At 38.2% G+C, this 27,879-nt stretch overlaps 1 protein-coding gene across 7 annotated transcripts in view; it reads right to left on the bottom strand.

The window, feature by feature from the left end:
• Window positions 1-27,879, bottom strand: part of Cdc27 (cell division cycle protein 27) — a 507,070-nt gene that overhangs the window by 181,074 nt on the left and 298,117 nt on the right. For all 7 annotated transcript variants that reach the window (XM_068226370.1, XM_067141899.1, XM_068226371.1 and 4 more), the window contains one exon: window positions 24,848-25,073. In XM_068226370.1, coding sequence (XP_068082471.1) covers window positions 24,848-25,073 — 226 coding nt within the window. The remainder of the gene's footprint in view (window positions 1-24,847; window positions 25,074-27,879) is intronic.

Raw genomic sequence — 27,879 nt, 5'->3', positions numbered from 1 at the left:
GAGTCGAAAGAAAACTAATGTGAAGGCCTGCAATATTGAAAGCTCATAAACTTTATCAACAATAACATTACATTGACCATTGTTTGTTGTAATGTGCATTTTGTCTTTTGTTTCCACTCATTCCCGATAGATATGATTACTGCAGCGTACAGAGTTTTTTTTAATTTGCTTTACGTCGCACCGACACAGGTAGGTCTTATGGCGACGATGGGATAGTAAAGGAATAGATGTGTGAAGGAAGTGGCCTAGGCTTTAATTAAGGTACAGTTTGGTGTGACTGGTGTGAAAATGGGAGACCATGGAATACCAACTTCAGGGATGCAGGCAGTGAGGTTCGAATCCACTATCTCCCGGATGCCTGCGCGCCTCTAACCACAAGGTCAACTCGCCTGGTCGTACCGAGTGTAACAGCCTGCCTGGATGTTGGTGGGAAGTAGCTGGGGAGTTAGATAACTTTCTTCTTTAGCATGCCATTCCTGTGGTTCATCCATTTTCTGATATTACTGGCACGTAACACACTGGTTCATCATAGCATTCGAGCTATTCAATCCCTACTCTGAGGCACGGATTGGAATGAGTAGTGTGCATATTTAACGGAATAATGACAGAGGAGCATTCACGGCAGACTGCGACCTGGTTATTTCAGCTCTGGAACTTTGGACTGTTAGATCGGCACTGTAGTACTGTTCGTTTAAAGTGAGAAAGTGTGCGGTTTTTCATTTGATCGAGTATTTTATATGATAACATTGCTTTCAATCGCTACATTCCTACTGACGTTTTTGTAATGACCTATATTGAATTCAGTTAGGAAAACCACCAAGTCAGTCTTTCTGAGAATCCCGTAGCAAAGCACGGGTACATCAGCTAGTATTTAATAAAATCTTATTGGCAGGTAGGAAGCAAGAACACCAAAATTTCAACTATGGTAGAGAGGAGTTTCACCAACCAACTACAATGTCCTTTAAGATAATGAAATAAGTAACAATAGCACACACATTTTTTTTACAATTTGTTTTACGTCATACCGACACAGATAGGTGTTATGGTGATGATGGGATGGGAAAGGCCTAGGAGTGGGAAGGAAGTGGCAGTGGCCTTAATTATGGTACAACCCCAGCATCTGCCTGGTGTGAAAATTGGAAACCACTGAAAACCAACTTCAGGGCTGCCGACAGTGGGGTTCAAACACACTATCTTGTGAATACTGGATACTGGCCGCACTTAAGCGACTGCAGCTATCGAGCTCGATAGCACACACATTAAGAGATTTTCAAGCTTAAATATAGATCATGACACAGCATTTTAAGACAGCTGTGACAAGTACAAGAACTTTTTAAATTAGAAGAAGCATTATGATAAACCATTACAAATAAGCAAACACAAGTGACTTTTTTTTAAAAATTACTTTAAGTGTGGTATTTATGGGATCTATTTTCTATGTCAATGTTTAAGTGAATTGTTATATAATAATAATAATAATAATAATAATAATAATAATAATAATAATAATAATAATAATAATAATAATACACTTAAGAAAATGGAAATTGCAACACCATGAAGGCATTGGTTGTTTGTGTTGATTTTCAAGATATGGAACGAAGCCATGTAGGTGTGTAAACGATCAAAGTTTCAGACCCACTGGATCGTTGCTACAGAGCATGCTATCAACAACTGTCGCCGTTTGAGAGGGCTCGGATAGTTGGGCTGTGTGAGACCGGATTATCGCTAAGGACTGTCGCTGCACGTGTTGGCTGACACGCATCTACGGTACAACGTGTATGGCAGCAGTGGTCAAATGAAGGTACCCACACTCGTAGACCTGGCACAGGCCCAGCGCGACAGCCAACTGTGAGAGAGGATCGCCGCATCATTCGGATGGCCCGGATGGAACCACATGCAACAGCAGCGCAAATTCGAGCAGCTGTGGCACCCCACGTTACACAACAAACAGTTGGTAATCGCCTGCGTGCAGCTGGCTTACGAGCCTGTGTCCCTGCAGGAGGTGTTCCACTGACCCCACAACAGTGACGTGTAAGGCTGGCCTGGTGTCGAGAAAGATCAACGTGGGTCGACGAATGGCATAGGGTCGTCTTTAGTGATGAATCGCGCTTCTGTCTTGCCTGCAGTGATCGCCGGAATCGTGTGCGCTGACGTACCAGGGAGAGGGGCCGCCCAGATCTTCTTGTCGAGAGGCACACAGGGCCAACACCAAGCATCATGGTCTGGGGAGCTATTGGCTTTAATGTGAAATCACAATTAGCGCTAGTTGAGGGCACTATGACTGCTTGACAGTACGCTGATAGGGTACTCAATCCAGTGGTTGTCCCTATGATGGCGAACATTGCTAATGGGATGTTTCAGCAGGACAATGCCCGGGTTAACACTGCACGCATCTCCAGAGAAGCTCTCCATAACATCACAACCTTACATTGGCCCACCAGATCCCCGGACCTCAGTTCTATTGAGCATGTGTGGGACATGATGGGTCGACAACTGGCCAACCGTCCTCAGCCACCCACAACTCTGGAACAACTGACCCGTGCAGTGCAGCAAGCATGGGCCACAATTCCTCAGGAAGCGATCCAGGGCCTTATTGACTCCATGCCTCGACAAATTCATCAATGTATTGCAACTCATGGTGGGCACATCCTGTATTGATTGTTGTCCAAACATGCGGTCAGAGGGACCCGAAAGTGTAATCATTGAATCACAATCGAACACTCGTCCTGCATGTTCAATTGCAGCAATGTAGCAGCACTCCTTCTGGGTGTTGCAATTTCCACTTTCTTCAGTGTAATAATAATAATAATAATAATAATAATAATAATAATAATAATAATAATAATAATAATAATAATAATCATCATCATCGTATGGACTCGGCTACCGTGTGCATACATTTCAATTTGGTGCCACCTGGCTGTCTGCTTGTCAATTTCGATGTTCTGTTTTACTCTAGTCCCACTAGATGGCAGACCGAGTAAACCAAAAAAGTGTCGTATTTAAACGTAAAGCAATTCACACTTTTAATTTAAAACTGCCCTTACATTTAAGAAATACACAGTAATTTGAATTGAAAATTTCTCCGTGCCACAAGAGAATGCGTCTTCCGTAACGTGCAGGGGTAGCTTTCTGCGCTTTCACTCTATTCGGTGTGTAGAGAGTTTGTTTCATAGCTGGTAAGTTTGAGTAAAATCGTAATTCTTTTGTGTTCAGCGTTTTAAGGAACGCCACAATATCACATAGCAGGCAGTGTGCGAAAAAGCATAATCTGCGAATACTGACGATTCTCTTTGGCGATGTCGACAGCTGGCGAAAAAGCGTGGCTCATAATTATAATCAATTCATACGCAACGAACAATATTGTCAATGCCAATGAAACGGCATTTGCTTTTTTATGCCTAGCCCAAACAGACTTTTTAAAGGAAGATGGGGTCACTGTACTGTGTTGCAATGCAGATGGAACCAAAAGACTTCCTCCCCTCATCATAGGATATTTCAATAAGCCATGATGTTTTAAGGGCATCAGGTAGTTTCTGTGCAAATACAGGGCATCTAAAAATGCGTACTGTACAGTAATTCATTGAATAAGTACTTGCACAGGGGAGCCAGCATAGACTTCTCGTCTTTGAATAAATTTTTTCCTTTTTTCTTTTGTTGCATGAGGTTATGTTTGTCAGTGAGTTATCCAAGTGCATTATTTGAATACTGTAAATGCACCTTGTTGAATACATGTTGGAAATAGTTCTTTTCCATTGCATTTGAAAGGTTTAAACTGTGAATCAAAGTTAACTGCATGCAGTAATGGATCTTAGAATATTTTTTGACCCGGCAGGGGTTGGCATTTCAGAAGTACGAGTTGGCGGTTAATTCAAAATCACGTAATACAAAAGTCCGATTTTTGCATCCCAATGACTTCGATTTAATGAGGTTTTACCATATCAAAAAACTAACATCCGAGTTCGCCGGTGTGTCTGTTTCAACTTTTACATTGCACAAAAAAGAATTATCCACCACCGGTCGTGTTAATATCCGCGTAAAATAAAGACCGCGTGTGTAAAGTGTTTTAGAAGCTGTGTTCAACAAATTTGTAAGTAATTTAGGAGAGGATACTAGTGATGCAAGAGACAACGAATCTTTCGATCTACAGGGAATCGAGCCTACTGCAAGTTCAGATTAATGAAATACCTAGGCCTACTTGATAATTTTCACAAAAGCGAAGTCATCTTCGTACAGGCCATAAAGGCCCTTGGAGGGGTGGAAGGTAAAGGCTTCCACCATTCGTAACTTCGGCACGTGATGGGGTGAAGTGGTCAGCTCTACAGCGGGCTGCCTTTGCCCCCAGGTATTAACCTGGTACTCATTTTTGGTGTAGGCTGAGTGAACCTCAGGGCCATATGCACCTCTGGAAGTGGAAATCTCGTTTCTTACATGGTAATTTTCAGGGCAAATATTTTTTATAGCAGTGAAAATGTATTTCTCAAATATGTTCAGTCAAAGCAGCTATATCCGTAAATTTACACATTCATATTTGCGTGTAAAGACCATGTGGTCCTCGTGGAGTGATATGAAATGTTTGTTAATGCCTATGTTACTCTTTCAATGGAAGGAATTTTAGTTCATTTATTTTTTTTCAAAATGAGCCTTCCTAAAATTAGAGTGTGGGTATAATTCGGCGGCGTGGATTATTCGCGTAAATACGGTAATAATTTTTCAGAAATAATAATCATCTTTTCGTACTGCTTTTCCCCACACCTGTGGGGTCAAACTTCGTTGTACATGTGGATTTGGCCCTGTTTTACGACCGGATGCCCTTACTGACGCCAACCATATATGGAGGGATGTAATCACTATTGCGTGTTTCTGTGGTGGATGGTAGTGTGGTATGTTGTCTGAATATGAAGAGGAGAGTGTTTGGACGAACACAAACATCCAGTCCCCGGGCCAGAAGAATGAATCAGAAGCGAATAAAATCCACGACCCGGCCGGTAATCGAACCCAGTACCCTCTGAACCGACGGGCAGTATGCTGACCATCCAGCCAATGAGTCGGACAATAACAGTAATACAATTTGAATGTTTCAATAATAATCATTATGTCCCCAGATTAAAACAGGTTTACAGTGCATAAATGATAAAGTGACATGTTCATTAAAGAGGTGATAAATGTTATTTGAATCAGAGTTAATTAAAAAGCTGCTAATGTCTAAGAGTTAAAATAAATGTTTGTTTTAATGCGGAATTTCCGGTTATGTGATGTGGAGATTTAACGCACGCCAAGTGGTCTAATTATGGAGACGGAATAATGAGATAATAATGTATGTCATAGAGATACTTTTGAGATTGTGAGCTGTAAGGGTAGGCTCAGAGTGATGATTGTTTACCTGCATAAAGGACTGACTTGTGATTGATTTGCCTCCAAAGGAGGGAGTGTGAGATTAAGCTGAGAGAGACAGAAAGTCTGCAAGTTACAGAGGATATTTAAGTAGGGACAAATTTGAGATACACGACAAAGAAGTGTCAGTGTTGAGAGATTGAATGCTCTCCAATGGAGATTTATATTGGGCATGCCATAAATGTCGCTTGTGAGTTACAAAAGATTACTAAACTCTGTTCAACAATATTTGCTCACATTTACATAGGAGCACGATTAGGACGATTTGATACCCAATGTACCAAAAGGGGAAATTTAAATAAACAGTCAGAGGGAATTTTCATTATTTAAATCACTAGTGGAGTTGGTGTGAATTCATATTTGAAGATTTAATTTATATCTAATGAGAAGGACGTCATATTCATATGCATCTGAGGTCGCATATCCTATCTGGGATAATCATTTAATTAATGCAAGGAGATTTATTTGTAATAGACATCGGGTTTGTATGCAAATGCATATTTTGTTTACAGATATGTAGACATCCAAAACTGACAAGGAAGTGTGCCTGAAGGTGAAATTGGATGAAATATTGAGTTTAATAGTACATATATTTATATATATATGCATATTTGCATATATTTGAGATTAGTGCTTACATTTAAAATTTTGGATTTATCGTGCATGTTTTTGACTTTTATTATGCATATTTTAACATGTTTTACACGCAGTCTTCAACAATCAATCAATCAATCAATCAATCAATCAATCAATCAATCAATCAATCAATCAATCAATCAATCAATCAATCAATCAATCAATCAATCAATCAATCAATCAATCAATCAATCAATCAATCATCTCCATTCAGGGCTGTTACCCAGGTGGCAGATTCCCTATCATTTGTTTACCTAACTTTTTCTTAAATATTTTCAACGCACTTGGAAATTTATCAAACATTTCCCTTGATAATTTATTCCAATCCCTTAATCATTGTCCTATACAAACTGTAAAATAATTAATGCTGTGAACTCTTTCGGCAATGAAATGGTTCAAAGGGAACTGGCACTTATCAAGACACACTTCCAAATCATACCAGAATCAATCCAGAAGCTAGAAACACGTGGATTGCATCTTGGTGATTCGCTGGACATTATGGAGAACGTGAAGCGTGAAATGGAAGGTATCCCAGGAAACCTCGGACTCCGTCTGCAAACAAAATGTTGTGATGTCCTTAAATGAAATCCAGGCTATGACATCATGATAGCTATAAACAAATATTTAGCTGGTACTGATAATGTGGATCTACCAGAATGTTTAACACCTACACTCACTCCCAAATTCAAGTACTGTCCTGTCATATCCGTAGATGTACAGTGAACATTCCTCGCAATGAAGCTAGTTTTAAGGGATAAACGCCACAGATTTAAACCAGAAACCTTGGAGAAGAATGTTGTAGTGTACTGCAAAGCAAATTATGGACAGGAAAAGTAGGATGTGCAATGTAAAATGAAAGAGGAATATGCATTTAAGGGTATTTTTCAATGTGTGTGTTTTGTAACAGGGTTTTCTTAAAAATTTACTAAGTGATTTATCATGTGTATTAATTAACACAATGTGTCTAATCTAAAAGAAGTGTGCATATTGTTTTAGCAGTTAATACTGATAGACTGATACGTCTCACAAACTATGCACGGACTGTTTGTACTAGTGGAACAGCCACAGCTATAAGTGGTACGTTTTTATTGTTTTTCATTTAGTTGTTTGTTCATGACCATGATTTTATGTATTGGTTTGGGTGAATCATGTGGGTCTAGTAAAGGAATGTTATGTTTGCTTTTCATACAAGTGTTTCATAGCGTGAAAATAAGTGCATACTTAAATGCATATTTCACCACCTTTTGCAGCATAGTTGCATGCTTATATTAGTGATTTATATAGCATATAAATCCTATATCTAGTTGATGATGATGCTCGTTGTTTAAAGGGCCCTAACATCTAGGTCATCGGCCCATAATGGTACGAAATGAGATGGAACGTAATGATAAATTAAAAGACCAAAATCCTCCATTGACCAGAATTCAAAACGTGAGGACGAAGAATGATTGAATGGATATGAATTTAAAACAATCAGTGGATCTGACCCTAAGTACCTCACGTTCACAGAAACTAACATTAAACAATAGTATTATTAACCAAGGGACTGCTTCTAAAGCACAATACTGAATCGATGATGCTTGCAGTCTAAAGGAGTCCACAATCCAAGTCATCGGCCCCTCATAAAGGTACTTATCGCTAGGAAAGTAGAACCATGGTATTTGTCATGTTGCGGTACTAATTAAAAGTAGCGTAGACTCACGGTATTCCACACATTATGGTATTACTCATAGGTAATGAAATTCACACATGTAATACAGACCTATGGTGTTTTGCACATTGCAGCACCATTTACAGGCAACGCAAACCTACGGTGTTCATCACATAAGTGTACTAACCACAGGAACTCAAACTATCCCATGGTGTTCATCATATAGTGGGTACTAATCATAGGCAAGCCAGAACCATGGTGTCGCTCACCCATGGTGCTGCTCATATAGTGGTGCTAATCACAGGTAATGAAAAGCCAACAGTGCATTCTAAGTGGGGGGCTGACCGCACGGTGCTCCTGCATGCTACTAATCACAAACCTATTTAGTACCTAACATAGTGGTACTACGCGCAAGTAAAAGCGACCCACGGTGTTTCCCGCGTGGTGGTACTGATCACAAGTAATTTCACGTTTCTAATACCATCATACCTTGGTTGTCCCTTTTAATCGCCTCTTACGACAGGCAGGGGATTCCGTAGGTGTATTCTTCGTCTGCATCCTCCACCCATAGGAGGTTGTGTGTTTGGTCCACGAGAGGTATTTTATTTCCCTCAAGTCTGCCGGCAAGCCGGTTAGGACCCCCCTATCCGCCACGTGGGACACGCCACATGGGAGTATCACGTCTCCCCCTGCTACGCTAGCGTAGTAGGTTCGTGGCCGATATCTAGTGATTAAATAGTAAATTGAAGCTTATTCCCAAGTGTATAATGGATGAATAAATATAGTAATTAACTGATGATGATAATAGTCTTAAGACATGGTCTACATGAGAGGAGCAATTCCCAGCTTTCATCACCATATTTGTACTAAGAAAGGTTTTCACCAGGTTTCCACTGACTGTGTTTGTGAAATACGCAGCTCACAAAGTTCACTATATCACCTAGTCAACTGCACTACCTTTTCCTGTTTATGCAAAAAAATGAAACCTTGTACTGATAGTGTGATTTCTATATTTTCATATCATATGTACACACTGTGTTTAATAAGAATTATTAATTAATTAATTAATTAAAGATATGGTCCAAGTCTGCTCCAGTGACAGTTTCACAGGTTGCTGAAGCAAGTCTTAGATTAAATTGCATGATTATTTGTACAGGACTAATACCATGAAATAATAATCAAATTAATTTTCATTAAGCAGAATTAATCAAATCTGATAAATTAAAACGTGTAATCCTAACATTTGTAATGATAATTTATTAAGTGTTTATGTGTATTTTATTCTAGGCCATTGCAGGTTGTTGCATGCTGTTCAAGAGTTTTATTGTGTTTTGTGTGTCTTCACTGTGTTTATTGATCGTGACTTCATATTGCTGTGTTGTCAGACCAACGTTGTATATAATGGAATATATATTTCCCCCCCAAATGATCAATGAACAGTTGCAATTAGTATAATAGGGCACAGATCGGAAACTGGTGCAGATTAATCAAGTGTAGGCAACATCTTAAATTACAGCACTATCCTAACAAGATAGTCACTGAACAGACATCATTGTATTTTGGTATGTTTTCAGAGAAAGGTAATGGTAAACGTATATAAAATTTTATGTATAATTTGTGATTGACTGGTCAAATGTATGTCACCAATGCCGGTTCAGTTGACAGTGTCTGAGTAAATCAAGGCGAATGGCCTTAGCATATTGTTCCCATGAACAACTGTCACTCATTAAGTAATTCATTGAAGTAAATGATCAAAGTAAGAGGTAATCATAGTTGTATTTATGAATGTATTTGTTGTTGCATCCAGGTTTTGATCATTGTTGAGGAATGGATTTCATAATAATTATTTTTGAAGTAAAGGTTAGGCATGAAAATGAAGATGAAATATTGTTTGTTATTATTTTTATTACTTGTTTGAAGTTGTACTAACACATCAAACCTTTTTGGTGATGGAAGGATGGGAAAGGAGTATGACTGGGAAGATAGCGTCCATGGCCTAAATTAACGTACAGCTTGGTGAGAAAATGGGAAACCATGGAAAACCATCTTGAGGGCTGCTGACTGTGGGATTCGAACCCACTATCTCCTGAATGCAAGCTCACAGCTGTGCGCCCCCATCCACATGGCCAACTCTCTCCGTACATTGTTTGTAAGATGTCCCATATTCAATGTTAACCAATGACACCATGATTAGATAAAACACACATTTTCCCCTTCGCAAATTGCGGGTACATAATGAGTTTGACACTAATGTTTAAAATTACAGATCATGTGATCATTTTGAGTGTTAATTTATTTAATCAAATTTAGTTTACTGTAATTTTTATTAATCAAATATTTCAATACTATTTAATTAGCTTAATTCATGTTTATTAAATCAACGTATCAAACATCGTCATTGAGCTAAGTTCAATTCATTTTAATTTGATGTAATTAAATTCATTCAATTTATTATCAGTAATTAATATGGGACATGATTTTGAAGGTTATTTCTTATGTTTCAATTAATATTTCAGTCAGGTTAACTCAGTTCGGTTAATGTAATCCTGTTTCAATTAGATTCATAATTGATTTTAATTATTTGTTAGTTTTCATGTATGTGTATGTTCACTTTGTGCAATTTTCAATTATATTCCAGTTTATATTCAGGTTCTTTTCATTTCATTTTTATTTAATAAATTCTTTTTTAGTAGAAACAGGTCTGTTTATTTCATAGCTAGCTCGTAGTGTAGTAATCCTTACGCAACCCAAAGATAATGAAATGGTCAGCATTCCGAACCCTGGGAAAAGAGTAGCAGAGGTATTTTGAGCAGTGCCAGGCAGAACCCAAAGATCATAAGAACTCATGCTACAGAAGAAACCATGAAGGGTACAATATATATATACTAGCCACCCACCCCCGCTTTGCGTATTGGTAATTATTAATTTAAGGCGATAGGCTATTTTTAACAGAGTACTTATAAGATTTCCTTGTATATGACGTTAGTCGTTTTTTCCTGAAGTAATGAACATGACATAATTTTGTTTTGACGTAACACGCGCAAGGAACATATAAAGTTTTCCACTGAGATCAACTCTAGCCGCACTAAATGTCTGACCTTGTGCTTTGTTTATTATCTTGCCAAAGCAGACTCTTACCGGGAATTGGACTGGTTTTAAATCAAAGGGCAAATCTGTTTTTAAAAAAAAGTAGCTTCAATCGAACAATTCTTCAAAATTTTCACTACCAATCGCGTAGGCGGGTGTAGATTGCATAACAATATAATACGCAACTCCACTTTCCAAATTAGCTTGTGTGGTGGCAAACCGGAATGATGTAAGGAAGTTAGAAATTCCGTAGGGTAATGAACAACTTCTCCACTATCGACTGCTGTATATACTGAGTATATATGAACCTGGACAGTGAATTTGGAGAAAGATGACTCGCTTTATATTTGCTAAGTCATTATTTCTCTGTCCTGTGACAATCGAGAATCCCTTTGTTGGTCAGTTTGATTGTTACGTGATAAACGCACTTTACTCGAATGTAACGTACCTATATTCGCTATATAACAACGAAAACCCAATGGAAAAATAGTAATTACTAGCTGATGTACCCGTGCTTCGCTACGGGATTCTCAGAAAGACTGACTTGGTGATTTTCCTAACTGAATTCAACATAGGTCATTACAAAAACGTCAGTAGGAATGTAGCGATTGAAAGCAATGCTATCATATAAAATACTCGCTCAAATGAAAAACCGCACACTTTCTTACTTTCAACGAACAGTACTACGGTGCTGATCTAAGAGTCCAAAGTTCCAGAGCTGGAATAACCAGGTCGCAGACTGCCGTGAACACTCCTCTGACATTATTCCGTTAAATATGCACACTACTCATTCCAATCAGTGCCTCAGAGTAGGGATTGAATAGCTCGAATACTATGATGAACCAGTGTGTTACGTACCAGATATATCAGAAAATGTATGAACCAGAGGAATGGCATGCTAAAGAAGAAAGTTATCTTACTCCCCAGCTACTTCCCGCCAATATACAGGCAGGCTGTTACAGTCGGTACGACCAGGCGAGTTGCCCGTGTGGTTAGGGGTGCGCAGCTGTGAGCTTGCATCCGGGAGATAGTGGATTCGAACCCCACCACTGACAACGTTGAAGATGGTATTCCGTGGTTTCCGATTTTCACACCAGTCACGCCAGGCTGTACCTTAAAACAAAGGCCGCTTCCTTCACACCACTATTCATTTCCTATCCCATCGTCGCCATATGACCTACCTGTGTCGGTGCGACGTCAAGTAAATAAAAAAAACTCGGTACGCTGCAGTAATCCTATCTATTGGGGATGAGAGGAAACAGAAGACAAAAAGCACATCACAACAAACAATGGTCAATGTAATGTTATTGTTGATAAAGTTTATGAGCTTTCTATATTGCAGGCCTTCACATTAGTTTTCTTTCGACTCTGTGATATTAGGGTGTCTTACAAAATTATTTATATCGTAGACTGTAGTTCCTTATTCTCAGACTTTACATACCGATTTTCACTAAATCCTGTTTACCCATTTTCTCGTGACTTGGCGCTGATATGGACTTCGTAACAAAAATAAAATTTATGAATACATCTGATTATATGTGGTACGGTAACAATGTATAAGACATAAGTGATCGGAAATTTAATAACTCCTTACATAACTACTACTAACTTACGACATAACTAAAGTTATGTTAGTTATGTAGTATCATCGATACGACCACTAATAACAAAAATAACTTATTTGAGAATTACACTTCAGGCCTTCCCCTAAACTACCATTTCACTCAACGTGAATAAAATAATTTGTAGCCTACATTGCAGTGGTTCATCACCCGACATTACATTCCAATTTTCATTAAATTCTCTTCAGCCGTTTTCTATTGATGCGTGTACAGACAGACAGACAGACAGACAGACAGACAGACAGACAGACAGACAGACAGACAGACAGACAGACAGACAGACAGACAGAAATTACAGAAAAGTAAAAAATGCATTTCCTTTTTACTGTGGACATGACAGATACAGAAATATCATTAATTTCAAATTCTGAGCAATGCACAGGCCAAACACTTATTTTATATATAGATTACATTTCAGGCCTTCCCCTGAACTACCATTTCACCCAGTGCGAATAACATTATTGATAGCCTAGATTATAGCGACCTACTCCCCGTCTTTGCATAGCAATTTTCGTGAAGATACGACCACTAATAAAATAAATATTTGACAATTAAATTTTAGGCCTTCCCCTAAACTACCATTTTTCTTAGCGTGTATAGCCTATATTGTAGTGACTTATTTCCCATCTTTGTCTAGCGATTTTCATTAAGACACGACCACTAATAACATAAATATTTGAGAATTAAATTTCAGGCCTTCCCCTAAACTACCATTTCACTCAGCGTGATTAAAATAATTTATAGCCTAGATTGTAGCGGTTCATCACCCGACTTTACATTCCGATTTTCATTAAATTCTCTTCAGCCGTTTTCTCGTGATGCGTATACATACATACATACATACATACATACATACAGACAGACAGAAATTATGGAAAAGTAAAAAATGCATTTTCTTGTTACTGTGGACATGACCGGTACAGAAATACCATTCTTTTCAAATTCTGAGCAATGTACAGACAAAACTCTTATTTTATATATATATCTTAAAATCTTTTCATGCATGGCACAATAACCAAAGGAAAGTTACCCTAATGGAGATGAAGTTCAAGGGAAGGAGAGCAAGAAGGAGACCTAGTAGTAGTAGTAGTAGTAGTAGTAGTAGTAGTAGTAGTAGTAGTAGTAGCCGCCTTCCAATTCGCTTAAGGGCCATGCCCTCCTGTATGCAGGGACAAAGCTCAGTTTAACTCCTCGGGTGAGCATACTGAAGAGTGTTAATTTACTGTTTTCTTCTTAACACATTGAACACTATGCCCGTATGGGATATGGGCACTCTGCCTTCCTGGTTGTGGACGGTGCCCATCTCTAATGGAGGTGTGATTTTCCATGTTTAAATGGAACTGCACGTATCCTATACACTTCCTGTCTTTCGCTTGGAGGTAACAGTTTACCTAGTGTCCACTAGAAAGCAACATTTATTGGAATCTTCAAACTGAAAAGAGATGTTTCTCCTTGCCATGACCACTACCAAAGCACACCATGTGCTGCGCGCACCAAATCTGTCAGCTATGTTACTGTATAAACATGTCCTCACACTGGCTCAATGATAGTGATATTTTGTATATTATATCAGAAGCGGGTTCAGAAATAGACGACAGTGATGAAGACCCTGCTTATGAAATGGATAATGTATCAATTGGTAGTTCAGGGAAGATTTTGATTTATTACATCACTTTCAAATGCAAGTTTACAGCTGCATTATTTTACTACAAACAAATGATAGAAATTCTTCACCTGAAGAAATTTGGTTTTATTTTTGTGTTTAGGCAAAGAGACACAGGCTCTCCTGTGAACATCTGCTAGAGCATCTGATGATGACTGATCAGAAAGAGATGACCAACTGCAGCTACCTGTCTTCCAGTCAGCATCTGGTCCAGCTTAGGTAGGTGCGGAGAGTTATGAAATGGACTGATTTAGTATTTTTTTTAAAAGTGAAAATGTGATGAAAAATATAAAGACAGAAAAAGATATGCAAGCATAAGAACTGCGGCAATGAAATGTCAGGGTAAAGTGAAGGAAAATCCCATATGGACTGATGGTCTCTAGTGAAAGTTCAGGAAATAATTTTTCTGTCTATTCTGCACATGTGTGGCTATTGTGAAGTTTCCCATACTAAGTGATTATTGGTCTACCGATTCCTTTTATCAAACAGGATTTGCCAATCAATTATTAAATGGCAAAAGGTTTTCAGGAATTTCATTTTATGTTACACCTACATGAAAATGCCAGTTTTCAGTCTTAAGAGAATCTTACAATAAAGGAGGCTGTATGTCCATTCTATGGTTGAATAGTTTTTAGGGTTTACATGAAAAATAAGCCCTGTAAATATGGTTTGAAATTGTATGTACTTTGTGATGCAGTAACAGTCTATGAACTGAATTTTGAAATAGAGGAGCTGCAGGGAACATTGAGAACACAATGCTCAAGAATAAATTAAGCACAATGAGTGTACCATTGGGTGTTCCATCCATCCAACTGACCCCACAGCAGAGAGTCCGTGCCATACTTGAATGCCATACATGGAAGCTGGACAAATACGGCAGAACACAGTGCACACACCAGCTGACAGGAGCACTGATGTCTGTGCTTTCATGGTTAAATGAAGACTTGTACACCTTCTGCCAGGCAGAATACGCGTGTAGAATTAATTAATTAAATTACACGTTACTATCACCTGATCATATTATGTGGTCAAATGGACATGGTGAAAGAATTTCCTTTTCATACTTTAATTTTGGATACTAGCATATTTCTGTACATTCTAAAAGATATACAATCATTCATTCCATGAGAATGATATACAGTGGATGCCGTTTATTGTAATTAAGGACAATGTTATCAACCGTATTTTATAATCACTTTTATGAAGTCTCGTTCAGACAAATACTGAAACATTGAAAATCTTCCGTTTATTGTGATCATGAATTCAGTTTATGTTATCATATTTGTTTTCAAGGATTTCGTTCTCAAGTATGCGACTTTTATCGCGGCTTTCCTGAACACACTTACTACTTCAAATATGAAAGTGGAAAAAGCTATAAAACCTCCAAGGAACGAGTACGAGTTTCATGTTGTGTGAGTATGTCTGGTGAAAAGAAAAGACTATTAGTAATTGGGAAAAGTAAGAACCCACGTTGCTTTAAAGGCATCAATAAGTTTCCAGTGGACTACCATTCCAACTCTAATGCATGGATGACTGCCCTGATTTTCAAAGAATGACTACTGAAGTGGGATAATTGGCTGGCCTGTAAAATAGTTTTGCTGGTTGACACATGTGCAGCACACATTGTGAATTGTGAGCTCAAGAACATCAATGTGGTTTCCTTACCGGCGAATACGACTTCATTAATTCAACCATGCGTTCAAGGAATCATTCGCACCATGAAAGCGTATTATCGCCATGAAATGCGCACAAGAATTTTAGAAGACATAGAGGACTCGCATAAAACTAGTGCCAATGCCCTTGCCAAAACAACCAGCCTTCTCGATGTCCTGCATCTTCTAGCCATGTCATGGGATAATGTCTCAGTACATACAATAAGGAACTGTTTTCAGTATGGGGGATTTTTAAGAGTGACCAGAAGTAGACGAGGATGTTGAACTTGGTCCAACAGACTTAACGGAAGATAAATTTCAGGAATGGATGAACATTTATGAGGGCACAATTACTGATGCGAAACAGACAAAGACGACACATGTGAGGCAGTTACTTCCGCAGAATTAGATATGAGAGGTGAAGAACATGGCGCAGAAGATAACGATGCTGATGATGACGATGTTGCCGAAACTTCCCGAACATCAACGAATGCTGAAATGCAACAGGCGCTTTTGAAAAACAACAAGAAGCAAACAACGATAAGAGATTATTTTACATAGCTGAAAACAGTTAACGGTATTGCAATGCTGTGTACCGGTATCAGTTTCATTGTAGTGCATGTAGGTTATGAATAAATACAGTAGGCTACCTATCAGTTTTTATTTTTCGGCTACTGTTATCAGACAGTTAATGTTATCAAATTATCTGAGTCCCAGAGTGATCATAATAAGCGGCGACCACTGTATTGCTATCGATAGGACTCTTACACGAATGACCAAGAGTAAGCATATAGTGCTTAAAGTATTCATGTGTATTCTGTGGAAGCCTTTTGTCTTGAATGTGAGTACCCGTTCAGTGGGACATAATGACATACTGCAATAAGTGCACTTTTATTATTTAATAGTACTTGTGTAACCTGGAAGACACCTATACATTCATTCAATGAGCAGAACACATCATTGTCACGGCTGTGTTACAACTTTTATAGGAACATTCAATAGTACAGACACTATGCTTGAAGTATTCTCGAGGATCCAGTTGCAAGTCTTTTGTAGGAACAACCACTTTGACACAGATAATACTTGGGATTATTTCTGTGTATTCTGTAGGACATCCAAATATCGCTGTCCTAGCCATGGTAAAACTGTTACGGGAACGACCAAGAGAACTCACATAGTACATTTAGGCGTGTACCTTAAATCATGGTGCAAGGTACTCTTGTGTGTTTAGTTAAAACCTTTAGGCGGATTGCAGAAATGACGACTAGTTTTAAGCCTTAGACAATGTCTACCTTATGAACGTCTAAATCGAGCACGATCATCCATTTCATAAACAATGTTCAGCTGATGTTTAACTAGACATCATTTAACGTTCCAACATTGGTTTGAAAATAGAGACAGAAGTATCTTTCATGCAACTCTTTGCTTGTCACAACCAATGTAATTCGTCGGTGCGCACACCGAACGCCAGTCAGCTGTTTGTCTTCCTATACACATTACTCAAATATGGCTAAGCATGAGCATGACTTGCCCACAGATAAGAATATCGCTTTCGGTGGAAATTAATTCCCATAATATTATCGACACAAAAGCGACACGCCACGGTAAGGGGAAGTGTAGCTTTGATTACAGCGTTGTTACGGTGAGTGTAATCTACTCATAAATAGCTTTGACGAAGGGAAGATGAAACAATAGTAATGTGTAACCAAATATGTTGTATGGGCCATATAGATGTAGCTTGTATTCTGGAGATCGTATGTTTGAAACGCATCACCGGCAGCACTGAAGATTGTTTTCCGTAGTTCCCAATTTTACAACAGGCAAATAAGAGGGCTGTTATTGTGGCCACGGCTCTTCTTCCCCAGTCCTCCTCTTTAAACAGGAATCACCACCATCACCACCACTTGCCTTTTCCTATCTCATAATTGCTGTGACGTTAGCGTGACGATTATATATTAAAAAACCACATACAACCTACTTTTTAGTCTTCACTATCATGTGTGCTTACTTGGCAGTAAATATAAGTAAATCCCTCCCGGTTGATGTATGTGACAGCCCTCTGACGATTGGAACAAGTAATTCTGACATGTATGTAGTCGAAGTGAACTACAATTCAATATAAATTACCCCATGTATAATAAACTATATCGCTTGCCAAAAATTGTATTCAAGTTGACAGTTACCGGACTGTCCCTTTGTCATTCTCAAGAAACAAGTCTCTTAAAAAGCGAAATATTATTTTAAGCTCTACCTCCCCGCACATTTCAAATGAATTGCTGATATTTCGCAGCGGGCGACCCAGAGAGAGGCTGTCGGACTAACCTTTCTTCCCGGAGTCGTCTCAACATGATAATACAAATTACATGTTTCATGGTACATAACCTCTGATCGTAATTCACTCCTCTCATTTGAGGTTAAACTGTGTTCTCGGCAGTGTTTAAACATGGCCGGTTGAACATCAGTTTTAGACAGTGTCTAAGTGGTAAATAACGTCTCTGCAATGCGGCAGCCATACTTAGGCACTGCTTAACCGTAGACGTAGTCTAAACACCGTTTCTGCAATCGGGCCTTTGTCTCCAGCATAAGTAAAGCAAGCATATTTAGAGGTTCACTAACCACTATGCACGGGTTTTTCCAGTTATTTCCACTCCTGATCTTTTGTTTTTCTTGTCTACTGCTTTCCTGCCCATCTTGCAAATAGGTCACCCTAGCAAGTTCTTTGTCTTCCTACATTTCTCCTGCCTTTTCTGGAATCCCATCCAGTCCCATCGATTGTTATTTAGTGTCGCTACATGTCCTCCTGATTTCCATATAAGTTTATCAGCTGATGCCAGAGCATCTTTCGTGCCAGTTCTCCTTCTTATTTCCTCATTCTTTACTCGTTCCCTCAGTGAGACTTCCATTTTATGCTGGCATATCTGGAGTACGTTTCTTTGTTTCATTGTTTGAGGCCAGGTTAGGCAGCCATTTAACAACACTGGTATCACACATTTTCCCAAGATTTTGGTCTTAAAGCTGAGTTTCTGAGCCCTTGCTGACAATATAAACTTCTGGGACTTGAATCTCTTCCGTGCTTGTCTAATCAGCCATTTGAATTCTTACTCTGAGCTGTTTGGAATGACGAATAGGGGCTGATGTATGTTCCTGTACGTACTCCAGTGACTCGCCATTTATGTTAATTGGGGCTTCTAACACACTGGTCACTAGCTTTGATTTTCAGGTGTTCATAATAAGGTCCACTTCTTTACTGAATTTCTTGAAGTCTGTTATAATTTGTTCTAACTCCAATGCTGATTTTGCCATCAGTACAGTCACTTGCAAACTATAGGTGCATCAGTTCTGCTCCATCAACATTGATACCATATTTCTTTTACAATTAAAATTTCCTGCACCAGTTTTCCAGCAGACACGTGAAGAGTTTGTGAGAGAGGGCCACCTATTTTTACTTCTGTACCTTGATGTTTCTTCCTTTTCTCTCTCTGTCTTTATTTTGGCTTTACTGCCTTCCGAGAGTTTATCCAAGATTCTAATGTACTTGTTCTATGGAAATAAATGCCTTGCTGCAATGTACTACAAATGCTATGTACACTTGAAGGTTAAATTCTTGCACTTCTTTTCAATGAGTAGTTTTATAGCTTGCCTTCTTATGTCTTCTTTACTGTGTTACACCTTGTTTGCATTTCTACTAGCTTCCTAGAATATCACTGCAATATTACTATTTTTAATGGTAAGCGCCTTTTTCCTGTGCGACTACATTCTTGAGATGTTTACCTGAGTGCGTATTTCTCCCAGATTTCCTAACACGCAAATTTCATCCATCCACTTGTCTAATTCTGTACCTTATTAATACTCTCCTGTCTAATTTTCTACTCGAACAGCATTAAATTACCTTATTGGTATCGCATTCAGCTGTTGAAATTAAATACTTTGTAAAACTGTAATTTGGCAGAGAGTTCTTTAAGGAGGCCATAGACGTGCAATATTATTGTGCAAAGCTGTCACAGACCTACAATATGCGTGGCAATATATAATCAATCCATGCCGGTTTGGTGAACACTCTTTTGTGCATCATGAAGCTGCTTCACTTCCGACCGGAAGTTTGTACGCAGAGAACGGGTTTTAAAAAATAACTCCTTGCTTATCGGCGTTCGGGTATTTTTCGCGATATTTCTCAATAAGCACTTCGTTCTGTTTACCTTTTTAACGCGATTATTGTAATCTTTGCTCTTAACCTCCCATACAGCGGAAAGGCCATGGTACACTTCGATAACTCAAAAATAAACATTTTCAGCTCCTGTTTGTCTGCCATCACGATATGTTCTCCCCCACTTGTTGATACCAACTGGCGGGAGGACGGGATATTGCACAATACGGGATATTGCACAATATTGCCAACACACGGCACAGTATTTTGCGATTTGCGCAATATATTTCAAACTTTTTTGATTTCGTACAATATATATTGCACAACCCTTCAATATTAAATACACACTATCAATTATATTGCACAAACCCCGATACTGCGCAATAATATTGCAGGTCTATGGGCCCCTTTACACTCAGTTGATGTTACCCTTCATCATTCATGGAAAACTGCCACACATGTTTGCTGGGTCCACCCTGTCAATATTTATTATAAACTCATTAATTTACACAATTATTATTCGTATGTTTTGAATCTGACATCATAGACCAAAATTCCTTATGAAGATGCATTAATCTAACTTACACTGAAAACAAAAATAGTTATAAACATTAAAGAAATGATTAAAAACATGCACACTTCACAAACTTTTTCTGTGAAGGTTCTTGTCCAAATGTAAACAGAGCCGAACACAACAAACTTGTGTCTGGCTGGAGAGCGAGAAGGCCTTCATTGTCCTGATACATTATAATAAAAAAACACTTACCAGGCACTCGTTTCAAGGGTCCGGTGGGATTGTTTGATTGCAAGTAATCAGCTTCATTTTCTGTATCAAAATCTAATCACAGAGAGTTACAATATTGAAAATCTTCCACCTTTTTGATACTTTTTATTTGCCTTTTAGCAAATTTTTGTTTGTAAACAGTACATGTTTCGTTCTCACTTGGGAACATCTTCAGCTGTTAAGCTTAGGTGAATTGCTAAGTTTTTAAACACGTTATTTGCAGTACATTGATTCTCTTAAAAACTACTGGAATACCAATTAAATTAAATGATATTGAAACAATGTGGGGGTTAGTGTGTTAATGAAATGAGACTGGATGATTACATAATTGGTCACCTTAAAAACTATATCTATTCATTGGAATAGTTGTTAAAAATTTCAATTTGTTATATTAAAAATGTCTGTTTGTCTTCCTGTTAAAAGGTTTTAAAAATGATTGACTTCATGACACTGTTCAAATTGTTGTTGTGAAGTGTCATGAAGTCAATCATTTTTAAAACCTTTTAACCGGAAGACAGATATTTTTAATGTAACAAAGTGAAATTTTTAACAACTATTCCAATGAATAGATACAGTTTTTAAGCTGACCAATTATGTAATCATCCAGTCTCATTTCATTAACACACTAACCCCCACATTGTTTTAATATCATTTAATTTAATTGGTATTCCAGTAGTTTTTAAGAGAATCAATGTACTTGCAAATAACGTGTTTAAAAACTTAGCAATTCACCTAAGCTTTAATAACAGCTGAAGATGTTCCCAAGTGAGAACGAAACATGTACTGTTTGCAAATATTACCCAGCCAGCGAATTGTTGCCGGTGGCGGAAATCGGAACTAATGCGCTCCGCCCAGCCACACGCCTGCGATAGAAGTGCAGTTGTTGCCAGCGAAACTTCATCGCATGTCGTGTGAGTGAATGATTCGTGCTGGGTCGTGCATTGTGCGTTGTAGGTTACTGAACCCGTGTACGTAAGTAAGTACGTACGTAAGTAAAAACAGTTAATGGACTATATTGTTCGTTGAGCAGTGGAGTAGATGTACTTTAACATAATAATAGTACATAGTACGAATAATAATAATAATAATAATAATAATAATAATAATAATAATAATAATGGAAACGTCGAAAAAGGAAAAGGGGGAAATAGACTCATTCCGCGGAGAAGAAAAAGATATACAATGTCGTGCAGTTTTGTAAGCAAGAGAAAAAAGAGAAAAAAGTAATTATACCTCTTCGAAAAGCAATTTTAAGGGCGGCACATATGGTTGGTAAGTCCAAAAAAACCGTAAGAAATATTTTGAAAGACATTGAAAAGGCGGAGCAAACCGGCGAAAGGTTACAACACCACGAAAAAAAAGAAAAAAAAAAACGGTCTGAAAGAAAAAATGATTTCTATTGATGACTTTGATAAATGTCGTATTCGTAGAAAATTCCTAGAGTATTATGAACAAAAGAAAGAAATTCCTACACTGCGGAAAATGCTTGTATTTTTGAAACATGAAATACAGTTTAAGGGAGGAAAGGAAACTTTCCGGAAAACTGTAAAGGAAATGGGGTTTTATTTCTGGAAGTGTAAAAATAAACAAACTATCCTCAAGGAAAGGTCAGACATTGTTGCTAGACATGTGGACTACTTACGAGCTATAAGAAATAACGCGAAGGGTCCAAATAAACCAGTAGTGTACACGGATGAAACGTGGGTTCATACATACTACACTGTAAAAATATGTTGGCAACATGAAGACGTCGCAGGGGTTATGACGAATCACAGTCCAGGACAACGAGCTATTGTCGTCCATGCGGGAGGGAGCAGATTTAATTTATGACTCAATCCAAATCACAAGATTACCATAATGAAATGAATAGCTGCAATAATGATCAGAAATGGGTAGAAGATAAACTTATTCCAAATATTCCACCCGAGAGCGTAGTTCTTACCGATAACGCGCCCTATCATACTGCGCAAGTCAATAAAGCCCCCACTAACGCATCTCGTAAAGCTGAAATGGTAGACTGGCTTACTCAGCATAACATATATTGTGATCCCACTTGGAGAAGACAAGATGAACTTTTGAAACTTATAACACGTAATAAGCCAAAACTGGCATGTAGAGTGGATACAATGTTAGAACAAAAGGGGTTTATTGTCTTAAGGCTCCCTCCATACCATTGTGACCTTAATCCGATTGAACTTATTTGGAATTTGTTAAAACAAAAGATTGCTGCTAAAAATGTCTCTGCTATTAGCTTAAAAACCCTAAAGGAACTGACCAACACTTCTTTACGTGAAATCACTCAAGAGGACTGGGCAAAAGCTTGCGAAAAAGTACGAACAATTGAAGAAAGTTATTGGTACAGGGATGGGTTAATGGAGGAAACCATAGAAAATATCATCATAAATGTTGGCCTTGACAGTGACGATAGTGATGATGAAAACACAAATAAAAATGAGTGTCGTGACAACACTGAACAAAGTGATATGGATACTGATACTGCAAGTGAACCTGGTACGGACAATAGTGAGAATAGTGAGACCGACACAGCTGATGAAGAACCTGGTATCTATCCTTTGTGTGCAGGACCATCATCGTCTAGTACAATGTAACTTCAAGCAGGTTAGTGGTACTGTTCTCATTGTATGACTGTACATGCATTCCCCCCTCTTGCCTCTCTCCCGTCTGCGGCAGCCATACCGTGGCAAGCTGACGTAATGTATACACAACTGCCGCGCTCTATGTCTAGCGGTAACAATTCCCTGGTGGAGTAGTAAAAAGTATCAAAAAGGCGAAAGATTTTCAATATTGTAACTCTCTGGGATTGTTTGATCCGTTGTGTTTACATTTGGACAAGAACCTTCATAGGGTGAGATTGTTCAATAAGCTATATATCATGGGGCAACTCATTCTAAAATGTCTTAGGAGGTAGAAAGACCATAACTTAGTGGAATAAGATGATCTTAGCAGGATTTTTAACAGCAAGTTCACAGATGTTAATTATTTTAATTTTAACTGTATCCAAGAGATCAATGGTGGTTTTTAACATGAACTTTCAAGTGCTTCCTCGACATTAAGGACAAACATAACCGCTATAAATCTAATTTAGACAAGCATTATAAAGGAAACTTTTTAGTGTGTGTGTGTGTGTATGTTAATTTTTTTTTTGGCATTTTGACTATTTGTGATTTCAGTGTAAGTAAGGTTAATGCATCTTAGAATATGAGGAATTTTGGTTTATGATGTCAAATTCACTGATAAAGACAGTGGCAATCTCTCAAAACATGTACGAATAATAATTGTGTAAACTAATGAGTTTATAATAAATATTGGCAGGGCGGACCTAACAACTACACATCGCATTTTTCCATGAGCTAAGTCAACACGGACCAATCAAGGACAAAAAACTGTGTAAAAATCTGTTGATTCTTTCGCATTCACTTGCTTTGTTTGTACAGTCTACCACCTGCATTTCCATCACATTTAAAACACACACACACACACACACACACACACACACACACACACACACGCACGCACGCACGCACGCACGCACACACAGTGTTATAGAGATATACTTTTACTGAGATGGGAGCATTCTGTTCACTTTCACTTGACTGAAGACTTATTTCTTGCCGACGAACCGCTCTAGCTTACCTAGAATTTTTTGCCATTTCTTTCATATCCATGGACTCTTTAAAAGACCAATTAGCCTGCCAGATTCAATGCTGCAATCCTGAGTATAAGAGGTGAGTGCCAATCAAATAATGCTATGGAGCTGGCTGTATCACCATCGGAGTATGCAAGGTCAATGATGGCACTGGTAACCTCAAGATAGTAGATATTCTTTCTTTCATATTTAGTGTGAGGAGCTCTGGGGACAAAGGCTTAGCACATTAAACCACAAAACTATCATTCATATACTGTCAACGAAGGGATCTCAGTTCTTAGGTTAAAATACTGTAACAGAATATAGTACCCCGTTGATATTTTACTGCAATACTTTACTCCAAAAAGGTTCACGAATGTATCAGAAAATCTAACAACACATCTAAGCACTTTAATATCATTTCCCTGTGGCAAGATATGATCCTGCTATCCTGAACACAGAAAGCAAAAGGCAAACTTATAACCAACTTCGCTATACAGTTTTTCACCTTCATCCATAGGAATTAAATTCATAATATTTCTAATAACAGTATAACTAATGTTACCTGTACAGCTCGTTGGAAGAATTTGATGGCACTATCATGTTCCTTTTGGAGACTGAAACAATTTCCAGCAGCACACCATGCCTCAGGTGAGTTACGTTCCTGGGATACAAGATCTTGCGACAAAGATGACAGAGCAACTTCTCGCTGAAGATGCCATAATGCTGTGCTGTAAATCTCCATCATTTGGCAACGATACGGTTCACGAGCTCGAACTTCACTGAAGAATCTATTGATAGGAACATATTTAGAATTTATAACATATATCCTGAGAGTAAATATATGAGCAAGGCCACAGGGAAATGGAAAGATTTTGAAGACAAAATACATGTATAAATCACTGCACAACAACAGATTCACAAAATATATAATTTTCAATCACAAAAGAAGAAAAGTGCTACTTTCATTTATTAATTTATGAATTATGGGACTAAATGAAATAAGAGTCATGTGTGGGAATCCAAGTTCTCCCACCAGTCATTTAAAAATACTCGCTCACTAACTAAACTTGAAGACTTTCTGGTGTACAAACTAACAAAATATAGAAGAGAGCTCTAAAATCTCACTCCTGACCATCCAAGAAATGTCTTTCTAATTTCAACTCCAAACGAATACCAGTACAATACCCAACACTTATATTTACAGGCCAGTTCCTTCTCATTGAAAATCAATCTCTCTCTCTCTCTCTCTCCATACAGGTTCACAGACCAACACTAGAGTGTATAATGTTATTGGCTTTTTGTCCCCCAAACTACTTTTATGGTTTTTGGAGATGAGGTGCAAGACTTTTTGTCCTATAAGAGTTCTTTTATGTAAATACACTATGGCATATCTGACCATCTCTAAATACCACCTGACTGACTGTGATGAAACCAATCATTACAGGCCAGTCAGTTTGACATGCATTGCATGTAAGCTTTGGGAAGCATTCTTTCCGATTTTATTAGACATGTTTGCAAAAGTAATAACTGGTTCGATAGAAGCCAGTTTGGGTTTGGGAAAGGTTATTCCACTGAAGCTCAACTTGTAGGATTCCAGCAAGATATAGCAGATATCTTGGATTCAGGAGGTCAAATGGACTGTATTGCGATTGACCTGTCTAAAGCATTTGATAGGGTGGATCATGGGATACTACTGGCAAAAATGAGTGCAATTGGACTAGACAAAAGAGTGACTGAATGCATTGCTATAATTCTAGAAATTGGATCTCTGAGAATTAGAGTAGGCGAAGCTTTATCTGACCCGGTAATAATTAAGAGGGAAATTCCTCAAGGCAGTATTATTGGACCTTAATGTTTTCTTATATATATAAATGATATGAGTAAAGAAGTGGAAGCAGAGATAAGGCTTTTTGGAGATGATGTTATTCTGTATAGAGTAATAAATAAGTTATAAGATTGTGAGCAAATGCAAAATGACCCCGATAATATTGTGAGATAGACAGGACGCAATGGTATAATGATAAACGGGGTTAAAAGTCGGACTGTGAGTTTCACAAATAGGAAAAGTCCTCTCAGTTTTAATTACTGCATTGATGGGGTGAAAGTTCCTTATGGGAATCATTGTAAGTAAGTAGGTGTTAATATAAGGAAAGATCTTCATTGGGGTAATCACATAAATGGGATTGTAAATAAAAGGTACAGATCTCTGCACATGGTTATGAGGGGAGGGTGTTTAGGGGTTGTAATAAGGATGTAGTAAAGGAGAGGGCATATAAGTCTCTGGTAAGACCCCAACTATACTATGGTTCCAGTGTATGGGACTCTCACCAGGATTACTTAATTCGAGAACTGGAAAAAAATCCAAATAAACGCAGCTCGATTTGTTCTGGGTGATTTCCGACAAAAGAGTAGTGTTAAAAAAGTTGCAAAGTTTGTGCTGGGAAGACTTGAGAGAAAGGAGACGAGCTGCTCGACTAAGCGGTATCCAATAATGGACCAACTATATTGGTATTAATCGGTATCTTCCGAGCTGTCAGTAGAAAGATGGCGTGGAACAACATTAGTAGACAAATAAGTTAGAGTGGTGTCTTTAAAAGTAGGAAAGCTCACAATATGAAGATAAAGTTGGAATTTAAGAGGACAAATTGGGGCAAATATTCATTTATAGGAAGGGGAATTGGGGATTGGGATAACGTACCAAGGGAGATGTTCAATAAATTTCCAATTTCTTTGCAATCATTTAAGAAAATGCTAGGAAAACAACTGATAGGGAATCTGCCACCTGGATGACTGCCCTAAATGCAGATCAGTAGTGACTGATTGATTGATTGACCCTATTGGGCCCAGAAAGTGATCATCCACAACCTGAGAATTTCATATGACATTAAAAAAGAGATAAAAATCAGGACCAAACATTTCTGCTTCACCACTTTGTCAGTGAAAATAGGTTAACTATGTTCTAATGTGAGCAGTGAAATACATTATATCTTATTTCAAGTTTCTGCTTATATTGTGACACCAAAACTCTTAACTTCCACAGTGCCTCCCAGTTAATGTAGGGCAATGGGTAATTGGTGCAGTAATAACACTGATGTTATGTGCTGCCTCCACCCAGGCATCCTATGACACAGAGCACTGTCAAAGCTGCCAACAAGTGGTGATACTCTCTCCATGAACCACAGATTTCTCCTAATTGAATTCTGATCTGAACCTGACATTAAGAGCGATTACTGGTAAAACAGAATTTAACCGGTCACTATCAGTAATATTGTCACAAACAGTAATCTAACCTTTATTTAGATTGATGCTTTCACAGCCTGTAATTACAGATATGAAAATAAGATTTTTGGGCTTTAGCCTTGTCAAGAAGTCAAGGTAAAATACTTTAAGTTGTGGAAAGAACTTTGCTCCTTGTCTTCCGAAGAAAATCTTGTCTGTTCACAAGGAAGACTACTCTAATACGACGGTTTGAATTTAAGATTACTTTGCGGTTGGTCTATTGTAAGTGGTACTCTCGTTCATCACCAGATGGCTCACTGTGCGCTAGCCTCCCGAGTCGAAAGTGATGACACCATCTTAACTCCAATTAAGGTG

Source organism: Anabrus simplex, chromosome 2 (genome assembly GCF_040414725.1).
Source record: "Anabrus simplex isolate iqAnaSimp1 chromosome 2, ASM4041472v1, whole genome shotgun sequence".
Lineage (NCBI taxonomy): Eukaryota > Metazoa > Arthropoda > Insecta > Orthoptera > Tettigoniidae > Anabrus > Anabrus simplex.
The sequence above is the reverse complement of the archived record's forward strand: the minus strand, read 5'-3'. Positions and strand labels throughout refer to the sequence as shown.